The sequence below is a fragment of the Macaca mulatta genome, chromosome 4, assembly GCF_049350105.2.
Source record: "Macaca mulatta isolate MMU2019108-1 chromosome 4, T2T-MMU8v2.0, whole genome shotgun sequence".
Taxonomy (NCBI): Eukaryota; Metazoa; Chordata; class Mammalia; order Primates; family Cercopithecidae; genus Macaca; species Macaca mulatta.
In genome coordinates, this window is record NC_133409.1 from 166,825,346 (window position 1) to 166,838,467 (window position 13,122).

Genomic DNA, 13,122 nt, shown 5'->3' on the forward strand with positions numbered 1-13,122 from the left:
ATCGCACCTGGCTGCTTCTGGCCTTTTCACTTGGTGAAATGTCCTCAAGGTTCGTCCATGCTGTAGCCTGTATCAGACCTTGACTCCTTCTTACGGCTGAACAATATTCCATTGTATGGCTATACCTTATTTTGTATGTCCTTTCACCCACTGATAGACATTTGGGTTGAGTCTACTTTGGGCTATTATGAATAACGCTGCTATGAACATTCATGTACAAGTTTTTCTGCGGAAATGTGTGCATTTCTGTTGAGTCTACACTTAGAAATGGAATTGCTGGGTCACATGGTAACTCTTATGGTTAATGTTCCAGGAACTGACAACTGTTTTCCAAAGCAGCTGCATGCACCATTTTCCATTCCCAGCAGTGAACAAGAGTTCCAGTTTCTCCACATCCTCAACAACAATTATTGTCTTTTTTTAAATAGAGATGGAGGTCTCACTATGTTAACCAGGCTGGCCTTGAACTCCTGGGTTCAAGCAATCCTCCCACCTCAACCTCCCAAAGCGCTGAGATTACAGGCATGACCCATGGTGCCTGGCTATTATCTGTCTTTTTGATGACAGCCATCTTGGTGGGAATAATGTTTACTCAACTCTAAAACACCTTGTTTTACTCAGAAGTTTTTTCTACAGCCAAAAGACAGGCTCTACCTTGAATTAGCTGGCAGGAAACACAGGTCTTCCCCAAGCTCTTGGGATATAACACTTCATCTTTCAAGGGAAAACAGACATTTCTTACAGATAAATCCTAGTATTTTAATAACACGATATGGAAACAAGTTTTCTCAGCAAATCCCTGGCAATGGCACAGGGCTAGAGAAACACCGAACTCTCAATGTCTCTCTGCTACTGACTGAAATCCTCTTGACAGCTCTGAAGATTTTGCTCCCCCTGCTACACTGCTAATTGATAACCAGGCTGTAGTCGTACCTGCAGGCATTCTGGGTGATTTGTGGCAAAGAGCTTCCAGTCATCCAGGGAGTAATGCTTGTGAATTGCTGTAAACATGGAGTGCTAGGAAACAAAACAGCACCATTAGGATGGGAAGCCAAGTGAGAGCCCCCCTCCCTCCTCCATCTGGAGGTGGTGATCCAACAAGACAAAGGCATCAGTGTTCCTGCCATCCATGCTTAATTTGCTTTGAATATGCTCCTAGCAGCCAAAACCAGACAAAGGTACAACCACTGAAATCATAAAACCCTGTTTCCCATTCTAATCTGGTTAGACAATACTGCATTCAGGACTACGGAGGCTCTGCCAGGAGGCAGGAGAGGGATAAAAGACAATTCTCAGAGCCCTGCCCAGCCCACCCAGGCTCCCACCCACACCTGTATTAGGCCAAAAGCAGCACAGATGGTCCAAAGAGAAAACCAGGCAGCAGGTCCCCCGCCCAGGAGAAGGACCATCCTAACGCAAACTTCTGCTTAGCCAACCCTGAAGAACCCCACCTTACCCCTGAAAGTTTCTCTTGTGTTCACAACCTGAACACTTCTTGCTGCAAGGTAAATCCATCGGGCAGTTGGTATTCTTGACGGTGGGAATTACATAAAGTATAACCCTAAATCTATGACTATTGCCCCAGCATTTATGACCTGCTGACCTGCTTTGTGTCAGTCTTTTCCACATATCATTTAATTTTTGGAACAACTTTGAACAGCATTATTAGCTTCACGAGCATAAATGGAGCTTAAGAGATTTAAATTGCCCAGGCATGGTGGCCTACGCCTGTAATCCCAACACTTTAGGAGGCCGAGGCAGGAGGATCACTTAAGCCCAGGAGTTCGAGACCAGCCTGGTAACATGGCAAGACCCCCATGTCTATTTAAAAAACAAAAAACAAATAAAACCTACAAAATTTGCTGAGCGCGATGGTGTATACTTGTAATCCCAGCATTTTTGAAGGGTGAGGTGGGTGAATCACCTGAGGTCAGGAGTTCAAAACCAGCCTGACTAACATGGTGAAACCCCATCTCTACTAAATACAAAAAATTAGCCGGGCATGGTGGAGTGCCTGTAATCCCAGCTACTCGGGAGGCTGAGGCAGCAGAATCACTTGAACCTGGGAGGCGGAGGTTGCAGTGAGCCAAGATGGCACCACTGCCTTGTTGCCTAGGCAACAGGAGCAAAACTCGGTCTCAAAAAAAAAAAATTACAAAAATTAACAACTGCATGCATGGCTAGGAAGAGACAGACGAAGGCCAGAGTCAAACTCGGATCTGACTATGGAGATTGTACACCTTGCCCTTTAACAGAAGCCTCCCACCTAACTTCTCTGGGGCTACCTATGTCCCCATCTACAACTTCTCATCCTAAACTTCTATGACTTTAGTAACTTGCACTAGTTCTATGGATCCTAGAAACAGGAAATTCACAGTAGCCATCCATGGTTAGCTACACCAGACTACGCTATTCCGTTAGCAGGGAGACTTTCTAGGAAAATGGGAAGAGCACAGCAAGTTCTAGGTTTTTCCTGGACTATAACCTATTATGTTAATTAATCAGAATTGATTGCTCCCTGGTTCCCCTCACTTTTATACTAACACATAATCCATCAGTAGCAATGGCTGATGACAGAGCAAAGCAGGGAAAGGGTGAGCAGAAAAAAAATACCAGTTCCTTAGCAATTAATGTATTAGCCTCTGGCCCAATGCTCAGTAGGGGCTGAGGTCTGACAGACAATGCAAGTGATCATGGAATCTGACAGACCACCCCTACTCCATTTTGGGAGCTCATAATTTATTTGAGAATCTTTTCCTTCGAATCGCTGGCTAATAATGAATCTCAGCACCTCCTGTGGTTAGACTTGCTGCCCACAGTGAGAAGCTCTCTCAACTAATTGGATTTACCTTTTCACTTGGCAGGCATTATCCACAGGAAAGACAGAACCCCTGAGTAGAGCAGACATTCCACATCTAGGATGCAGAAGATGCTCTGGCCCTCACCCATAAAGGTCCTGCCCAAACGGGTTTTCCTTTATTTTTCCCAAAGCCAGGACACTATTTTTAATCTGTTTTTAAATTGTATTTTAACAAACAGTACTTCTCAGATTGATCTACACAATGAGTTTTGTTTTTTCGGTTTTTTGTTTTGTTTTGTTTTTTGAGACAGGGTCTTGCTCTGTCACGCCGACTGGAGTGCAGTGGCGCCATCTTGGCTCACTGCAACCTCTGCCTCCCAGCTCAAGTGATCTTCCCACCTCAGCCTCCCGAGTAGCTGGGACTACAGGCTCATGCCACCACACCGAGCCAATTTTCATTTTTTTTTTTTTTATAGAAACGAGGCTTTGCCATGTTGCCCGGTCTGGTCTTGAATTCCTGAGCTCAAGCAATCCGCCTGCCTCCACCTCCCCAAATCCTGGGATTACAGGTGTGAGCCACTACACCCAGCCAAAGCCAGGATATTAACCCCTCTTTATGGAAAATTAGGCTGTTGTAGTTGACTAAAAGAGACCTTGAGCTTGTACTGTGATCTGTCCATTTAAGTTGAGGGGTAAATTCCTTAGATTCAAGAGTCAGTTTGGGTTGGAATCCTGATTCTCTCTCTGCATCTATCTGGCTGAGGGCCTAGGGCAAGTGACCTACCCCTCTCCTCTCTGCCTCAGTTTCCTCATCTGTAAAAGGAACCTATCTTGTTGAGCTGTGTCCAGAATTAAGAGATACAGGCCAGGCACAGTAACTCACACCTGTAATCCCCGCACTTGGGGCAGGCGGATCACCTGAGGTCAGGAGTTCAAGGCCAGCTTGGCCAACATGGTGAAACCCCATCTCTACTAAAAATACAAAAATTAGCCGGGTTTGGTGGCATGTGCCCGTAATCCTAGCTACTTGGGAGGCTGAGGCAGGAGAATCGTTTGAACCAGGGAGGCGGATGTTGCAGTGAGCCAAGATTGTGTCACCACCCTCCAGCCTGGGCAACAGCAAGACTCCATCTAAAAAAAAAGAAATACATTATCTGCAGTGTTTTGCACATAAGCACTCGATACATGTATTCGACATAATTATACAGTAAATGCTGCAGCACAGACTGCATACAAAACAGCTCTGCCTTAATTTTAAAGGGGTTGTCACTTTTCTGCAATATGGCACTCTTCATGTTGTCTAGCTTCTTTTTGTATCTCTAATTTCCAAAACCATCACAGTCATATTCATGGAAGCAATGGATGCAGATCTAGACCATCTCACTGAACACAAAATCCAGACACTGTCTACTTTCTGATTGAAAGGAAAGACAGAGAATGACCCAAAGCATCTCACATTTCTACTCTTCCCTGTCTATAAAGCCGGGGGGGCTCTTGATAACATGTCCATGTTGTGAGCAGCAAAGGAAAAAAACAAAAGCCTACCGCCTCACCTGTGACATCACAGCTGCCATCTCAAATGTGCCCACAGTGTCCATGTTGGCCACGATAATGGGAATCCCTGAGTAGGTCTGCTTTGAATTTCGAAACGTGAAGGTGCGTTCAAGATCCACCTGTTGGCAAAAACAAAAAAAAGGGGGGGTGGGAAGATATGAGTGCTTTGCTCTTATGTGAAATGTGCAGAATTTCTGGAGTTTGGAGTGAGTAAGAACAACACAAAGATCCCTGGATTCTCCTAGGGGTCAAAGACAGGTATTCCAAAGACACCAGAGTCGCAAAGGAAACCAGGTAAGGCACTGGATTCAGGTGCAAAAGCTGAAATGGGCTCCTCACTTTCCTTGCTCAAGCACCAGCAGAAGGCACTGGAAATTCCACCATCAAGACAAGCCTCAGAATCAGAAGCTCTCTCCTCCTTTCCCAGCCTCTCCAACCCCACTGCCGCCTTCTAGCCGCATCCCTAAAGACCCTCGTACATGTTATCTTCACCCCACCTCCAAGCTCTATGGAAACCATTCCCCTCCTGGGAGCACCTGCTCCACTCTTCCTTGCCAACCATGGCCCTCGTCCTGGAACAATCCCTTCACTTCTTTTTTTTTTTTTTTGAGATGGAGTCTTGCTCTGTCGCCCAGGCTGGAGTGCAGTGGCCAGATCTCAGCTCACTGCAAGCTCCACCTCCCGGGTTCACGCCATTCTCCTGCCTCAGCCTCCCGAGTAGCTGGGACTACAGGCGCCCGCCACCTCGCCCGGCTAGTTTTTTGTAATTTTTAGTAGAGACGGGGTTTCACCGTGTTAGCCAGGATGGTCGCGATCTCCTGACCTCATGATCCGCCCGTCTCGGCCTCCCAAAGTGCTGGGATTACAGGCTTGAGCCACCGCGCCCGGCCCCCTTCACTTCTTACCTTTCACCTAGAGCCCCACTCCAAATTCGCCCTGCAGTGAGCACCACGCCATTAATCCCTTTGCCTTTTACCCTCCACGGCTGCTTTAATTATGAGGATCTTTCAAAAAGCTGGTGGAAAGTACATTGCAACCATATGTTCCCACATATCAACACTTGTTCCTTTGACTTGCAAGCAGCTGGGGGGCAGAGGGGTGGGCGCGGGGGCTCCAATTCTTCTGTAACTTCAAGATCAGGGCATGTAGGACTAACCCTGCTATCGGCAATCCAGGACAACACAGCCACAAGGGTGGGCTTGACAGAAGCCACGTGCCAGATAGAGCCAGGCACTCACCAAGAGCTGGAAGAGTCCGAATTACTTCTCTGACCCAGGGCAGATGCCAGCCTGTCTACCCACCCACCATCCTCAGCCTGCTCTTATCCCAGGAAGGCTACCTGTTACAGGTTCCACTTCTCAAGTTCATTTCTGGCTGGGATTGGTCAATGGAGGACACTGGATGGGAAACTGGAGGACAGTGGCAGGCAGCGGTGGGGGGAAGTCAGGGTAGTTCTCCCAGAACCCCGCTGCCTTAGGCAGCTTCTCCAGAGCAGCTGTGTCGCCTCCAGGCCTGGATCCTCTGACCAGAGAGGCCTGCGTATTCCTCGTTCCAGCTTTCCCGAAGCGAGCCCAGTCCCTTCCTGGGCTCCAGAGCACTGTCTTCTCCCTCCGACCCTCGCCCTAAGGTAGGGATGGCTTCTTGCTGTTGCTGATCTCTGGGGTGCCTCAATATCCTCAGTTGTGTGAGGATGCCCCGCATTCAATTCCATGTTTTAAACAGTCAGCATTGTTTGTTTCTCTGGCTGGACTCTGATAGACACAAACCACATTAGAAGTGAGTGCCTCCCCAAGGGAAACTGGCCAGAGAAGCACAGGTGTGAATCTTACGCTTCTGAAGTAACTTAGCCTACATTAACCCTGGCTTCATGAATTACGCCAGCAAGAGTCATTTTCTGCCATGTTTACCTGGATACTCCTCTCATTTTTTTCACTTGAGTCAACTTTCACTTTGCAATCAGCATTAAGTCAGAAAACACCACGGGACGGCTCCGCCCCTTAAGCCTTTTCATTTCTCTTGCTTCTCAACACAGGATTCTGTGTCCAGAAGGCATCCTGGGTGAATGATGTCATAAACATGACTGCACAGGCCTCACACAGCAATCAGCGAGGAGAAATGAGATGCTGGAAGTGCACGAACCTACGCGCAGCGGCGCATCCCTTTCTCCACTTCCTTCCTGATGACTCTGGGTTATACTTCAGTGGAGCACGTTATAGCGACATTCTGAAAGAGAACTGAAGGGATCTACCCATGGCAACCCTGTATGCGGCTAATGGTTCTCTAACATTTGGCTTGGCAGGCTTGAAACAATCAGAATTCCTTGGTCTCAAATTACTCTTCTATCCTCCAACAGGCATGGGGCTAGCTGCTACACTGCGCACCCGGCTGAGATCACAATGGGCTTTTCTTGGCACGCCAAAACCTATCAGCAGGACACAAAACGCAGAGCTCTTCATGGAAAAGGGCAGCCTTAACAGTAAACGCTTCCCCTCATTTCCAGTCCTTTTTATGAGCTAGCTCTTTGCCACCATTAATTCTAAGAATGAGAAATAAAGTGATCTTCCCCAACTTTATCCGCCCAGACACACACACATAACCCAGGCCAGTTGTTCACTAGCAGAGATAAATATTTTAAATATTTCAGCCTCACAGGAACAGCACTTGGCACTTAGTCTGGCACAGCCGGCCAGTATGCCAAATATAGATTTGATTCCCTGTCTAAGCCTGACCTGAAAGGGAACAAAAAGTAACAAAGTCTCCTCCCCCATCTGCTAACACACATCTCTGCTGCTCTCTAACAGGCCTTCATTAAAGCCAGTCCTGCCACCCAACATGTCAGGGGCTCAAAAGTGTAAATGGACCGGCATGGTAGCTCACACCCGTAATCCTAGTACTTTGGGAGGCCGAGGCAGGCAGATCACTTGAGCTCAGGAATTCGAGACCAGCCTGGGCAACATGGTGAAACCCCATCTCTACACACAATACAAAAAACTAGCCAGGCTTGGGTGGCACGAGCCTGTAGTCCCAGCTCCTCAGGAGGCTGAGGTGGGATGATTGATTGAACATGGGAGACTGAGGCTGCAGTGAGCCATGATCATGCCACTGCATGCCAGCCTGAGTGACAGTGAGACTTTGTCTCAAAAAAAAAAAAAAGTACAAATAGAGGCCCACCTACCACATTCCTAAATAATTCAATGTAATAAGTCCAACGAACAAACTGCTACACAAAATAGGTTCTAACCTCCTACCCTAAAAAAAAAAACAATTTCATTCACAACCAGAAAGGCATCAGAAAATGGTGGTGGGGAGCTGGCCCTGGGCCCCAGTCTGCCCCTCTTCCCTTCTCACCTAAATCCTTATGTATGCACAGAGGAATAGCCCCCCACCTTCAGTCTGCACATAAAGCTCTGTGCATACCCACGTACTTTTCCATAAACAACTGCCACTTGCCCGCTCTGGGTTGGAGATGAGCACAACAGCATCATGGGTGGCCCTTGGAAACATACCAGGGCAAGAAGCCCATGCAGGCCTTAGAGTCAGCTCAAAGTCACTTGGGGAAGGATATCCAGGATCCCGAGTACTTAGAGCACGGCCTAAGGAACAGCATAGCCCACAGGCCCTGCCTGGTGAGAAGGGATGCAATTAGGGGGGCAGACAGGGGACCCAGGTCAGAGGCTCCTTTCCTAGATCTACGGATGGCACCGAGTAAAGCAATTCTTTTATGTATTGTATTTTATTACATAATTATATAGATTGCTCATTATCTGTAACACCTGTCTGAGTATAGGGACAACGTCTTCCAACTTTGTAGTTCTAGTAGCTCAAATTGCGTGGGATAAACTAACGCCTGGCTAAAAGGTAAGAATACTGTGTTCTGGCCTCCAGCCTTTTGCAGTGTTTGGTGGCCCCAGCCCAGACTTCTGAATGTGCATCCAAGCCCTGAAAGCCTCACCCTCAGTTATCAGGCTCGTGAGAAGCTCATGCCCAGCTGCAGTGCTACCAGCAAGCCGCAGGGTTCCACAAATGGAAAGGGCTTCAGAGGCTGGTCCAGCACACCCGGGTACCCATCAGAATCCTCTTAGAAGTGGTTCCAAAATACTCGTGCTCCAGCTGCCTCAAACTTCATGAATCACCACCTTTGTGCTGGACACATGTGTATTTTGGAGTGTTTCCCTAGGCGATTCTAATGCATTCATGACTCAGAACAGCGCCAAACTCTTTAATTTTCCAAAGCAAAATTTACAAAGACTGTTATGGGTTGATTTATGTCTCCCCCCACAAAAAATGTTGAAGTCCTAACCTCCAGTACCTGTAAATGGGACCTTATTTAGTTAATAGGGTCACTGCAGATGATCAAGCTAAGGTGAGGTCAAGAGGGTGAGCCCTAGTCCAATATGACTGTTGTTCTTATAAAAAGGAGAAATTTCCAGGTGCGTAATCCCAGCACTTTAGGAGGCTGAGGTGGGCGAATCACCTGAGGTCGGGAGTTCGAGACTAGCCTGAGAAACTCTGTCTCTACTAAAAATACAAAATTAGTTGGGTGTGGTGGCACATGCCTATAATCCCAGCTACTTGGGAGGCTGAGGCAGGAGAATCGCTTGAACCTGGGAGGCAGAGGTTGTGCTGAGCCAAAATGACACCATTGCACATTCTTACTAGCTTAAAGACTAGGGTAGAATATTTAAGCCAGAAATGGGTTCTAAGGAAGAAAACACTCAGGGAGAATGCAGGCTCCCCGGCATATCAGATGAAAACAAAGGTCTTGTCTCAATCCACAAACTCATTACTTCTCAGAAAAAGATTATCCAAATGTCCCCACATGACCCTGTGGAGCTTTATTCTTCCATGCCAGGGGCTGGACATTTGAGAGATGAATGCCTCCCTAGAGAATCCAGGCTAAGGCCACCTGGGCCACTGCTACCTGTATTCTTTGCCTCTCAGAGGTGACCTCAGATTCATTTCATTCATGTTCATTCATGGGAGGCTGGTGGAAATGTCCTTGCAGGAGTCCTGAAGCTTCTGAGGGGGAGATCACTCTTACTGTCCGTTTCCTGCTTATAGCCTGACGATCCATTGCTGGGCCTGGCTCTTAGCAAAACTGTCACGAGGATAAGCCCATCATCAGCTGTCAAAACCCTCCTCCCCCAGCCAGACTCTACTCCCAGGGTGTACGTTCTCTTTCCTGGCTCCACACAAATCCACTGTCAGGCTCAATGTCGGTCATCTACCGTTCAGTTTCCAATTTGCCTCCAGATATTACTTCTGCCAGGATGCACACATTTTAAGCTTCTGATTGTGCAAGGAAAAGTTTTTATCTGCCTATGAAAAATTTCAGGCATCAACAAGCAAACTGAGAAAACATTAAGAGGGGATTAGGGAGGCCTAACTAGATCCTCAACGCCACTGAGGCAAGTAAAGTCAGATCATGGGGGTGGTCGGCCAGGCAACAGCCTCACGCACCAGGGAGCTAAACCTTCACAGCAACCGATTAGAAACGCAATGCTGGTTAACTTCAGTCTCCAGGCCCATGGCTGACAAACTCCCACGAACGTGAAAATGTAAAAAAGACATCTCAAGGGCACTGAGTTCTCACTGCAATGTGTACATGAAGATTGCAAAGGTGCCATCCCAAACTGGAACATTAGTAGTTACAATCTGCCCAAATTGCGAAGCCAAGTGTTGCATGACATTGTCGCATGATGTGATAGTGTTCTCTGAGGAGTAATTCATTCTATTACATAAATTTCATTTTAGCTCTAGAGACAGGGTTGTCCAGGCTGAAGTGCAGTGGCACCATCATAGCCCACTGTAACCTCCAACTCCTGGGCTCCAGCCATCCTCCCGCCTCAGCCTTCCAAGTAGCTGGGACTACAGGTGTGCACCATAGCTCTAATTTTTAAAATTTTTGTTGTAATCTCTAACTCCTGGGCTCCAGCCATCCTCCCGCCTCAGCCTTCCAAGTAGCTGGGACTACAGGTGTATACCACTGCTCTAATTTTTAAAATTTCTGTTGTAATCTCCAACTCCTGAGCTCAAGCCATCCTCCCACCTCAGCCTTCCAAGTAGCTGGGACTACAGGTGTGCACAACTGCCCTGGCTGATTTTTTAAATTTTTGTAGAGCAGAGGTCTTGCTATGTTGCCTAGGCTGGTCTCAAATTCCTGGCCTCAAGCAATCCTTCCAATTCAGCCTCCTAAAGTGCTGGGATTACAGGTGTGAGCCACTGTGCCTGGCCCTATTACATTTATGTTCAATATTTTACCTTCTCAACATGTTTTCTGGTTCAGAAAATAGGTATATCTTTGTTTTGAACATCCAATTTTCTGAAAAATAAGTTTCTCTCTTCTAAATACATTTTGAATATTTAAAGAATATTGAGGCCACCAAATTATTAGCATATCCAGAATCCCGGTATTTCATCTTGGTCTTGCCTTAGGTACTGGCTACAGCTCATGCTTCCAGAGACCCAGGCCTGCCCTCCAAACTGTTTTTGTTCCATGAGAGGCCCCCTCTTCAGCACCTGAAAGGTCATGAGGGACAGGCACAGGGTCACCCAATCTGGGGTGATAAGCTTTAATCATTGCTCCCTCACCTCCTGCAGTCCTGCCGGGCTCCAGCCAGCCAATGCTGCCGCTTACAGAAGGCCCCTTGGTTTAGTCATTGGCTAACGCGGAGGCTTCCCCAATCCAAGCAAGCCCTCGGCTGGCAGCCCCAGGCACTGCAGTTAGGCCTGTCACCGGAGTGGGCAGCGGACTTCTTTGCTGAGGGGATTTATTTATGGTCTTGTTTGTGGAGCCGGACGGACGGAGCTGTGCAGGTTGGCCCAGCCTCCTAGTGTTTACTCCTTCAGCCGTGTCCAGTTTCCTCACCTTCCGCTCCAGCTCTCAGCAAAGCCACAGTCACCAGCGCACACCACCCCGGGGCACTCTGCCTTTCAGTGCAACTAGTTTATCCTTCAGGGGCTGACCTCCCTTCCCCCAGCCCCAGGCTATTTCCAGTCTGGTCTTCACCTGTTCCTTAGGATTTGAGTACATCCAGGCAGAACCAGGGAAATGCCCGAGGCTTCCAATTCGCCCCCACCTCTCCCACCCCAAAGCTTTCCGCTTCTCCAGGGCTAGGCTGGGACTGCGGACTGTCCAGGACCGCAGAGTCTCCAAGCCCCACTGCCAGCAAGGCCGCCAAACTCCGAAAGGAAACACTGAACTTGTGCCCTGGGTTCTCCTGTTTTTTCAGACGCATTCACTAAGTTCCACCGCTGGACCTGAAGCGAAAGCAGCAGCAATTCTCAGCACTAGGAGACGCTGCCAAAAATCACCGGGATCTGCAGTTGTTTTTGTCGTCCTCTCTTCTCTAGCTCCAGTTTCCTTTTCTTGCAATATGCGCCCTCATACCCCCATTCCTTCTAAACCAACTGGCCACTGGATCTCTGCTCATCTGTGGTCAAGTTTCATTGTAAACTTCCCCCAGGCCACCTAACGGGACCGACGTGTAGAGAATTTCAAGGGCCCCCGTATCACCGCCCTTAAAGACACCTCACGTCCCGGCAGGTGCTGGGTCGGGGGAACAGGGATGCAGCGCCCCAGCCTCAAACACCAAAGCAGGCAGGGTAACCCCGTGCCACCCCCCTTCCACCCACTTGCCCGGCGCCACCCGGTAAAAAAATCCCAGCCCCACTGCGACTTCCGAACGGCCCCCACCTCGGCTCGGCTCTTGAGGCTGCTCCGCTTAGGTCGGAGCAGGACATCCTTGAAGTCGAGCTTGAGGTCCGCATCTATGCGGGGCATGGTGCGGCGGCTCCTGGCTGCGGCGGCGACGGCGGGGCGGGGGCAGCGGCGCGGGGGGCGCCAAGGCTGCTGTGCCGCGGCCGGGAGCGGGCGCGGGCAGGGCGCGCACGCCGCGCTCTTAAACCCGCCCCGCCGACCCGCGGTCACGCTTGGCCCGCCCCGGGCGCCGCCTCCGTCTCGGGCAGGGGCTGAGAAGCAGGCTGGTTAGCCCTTCCTCCTCGCGCCCCCGCCCCCGTCCTTCCCCCGCCGGTGTACAGCCCGTGGCAGTGACCGAACGGGGACGGGGGAGGGAAATGCTCACCGTCCTGTTTGTCCCCAAGGTCCCCGATGGGGAGGGGACTTAGCGTGTGCCTGCCTTATCCAAGGGAAAGTCGCTCCGAGAGCTTTTACTTGTTCTTCTTTTTTTTTTTTTTTTTTTTTTTGGAGACAGAGTCTCTCACTGTCGCTCAGGCTGGAGTGCAGTGGAGCGATCACCGCTCATCGCAGCCTCGACCCCTGGGCCCAAACGATTCTCATGCCTCAGCCTCCCCGAGTACAGGCGCACGCCTCCACACCCGGCTTATTTTAGAAATTATTTCCTAGAGATGAGGGTTTCACCATATTGCCCAGGCTGGTCTCGAACTCTGACCTCAAGTGATCCGCCTGCCTCGGCCTCCCAAAGTTCTGGGATTACAGGCGTAAGCCACCGTGCCCCGAGGCTTCCCCCTTTTTAAAATTCAAGCCCGGTGTGCTCAGCCGGTGCTGAGGGGCACGCCTCTCACTTGCCAAAGAAGGAGAAACCCCAGGGAGGTTGTACAGCATTAAGGAAAAGAGCATGGGCAGTTAACTGTTGAGCTGTACTGGGATTGTTGAGGCCATGATTCCCTTTGGACTTGTTAAGAGACAAGGTCTCACTGTGTTGCCCAGGCTGGTCTTGAACTACTGGGCTCAAGTAATCCTCCTGCCTCAGCTTTCCAGTGTTGGGACTACTGGTGTGAGCCACTGC

The 13,122-nt window shown here is 49.3% G+C and overlaps 1 protein-coding gene across 2 annotated transcripts in view; it reads right to left on the reverse strand.

Annotated features, from left to right (window-relative positions):
• Positions 1-12,257, reverse strand: part of GMPR (guanosine monophosphate reductase) — a 48,358-nt gene extending 36,101 nt beyond the window's left edge. The window contains exons 1-3 of one of the 2 annotated variants that reach the window (XM_015135594.3): positions 12,051-12,257; positions 4,354-4,473; positions 934-1,017 (exon numbers count right to left, since the gene is read on the reverse strand). In XM_015135594.3, coding sequence (XP_014991080.1) covers positions 934-1,017; positions 4,354-4,473; positions 12,051-12,137 — 291 coding nt within the window. In that variant the 5' untranslated portion in view covers positions 12,138-12,257. Of the gene's footprint in view, positions 1-933; positions 1,018-4,353; positions 4,474-5,693; positions 6,108-12,050 lie in introns of those variants that run through there. The other variant, XM_078000928.1, reaches the window with a different exon arrangement.
• Positions 12,258-13,122: the final 865 nt, after the last annotated feature.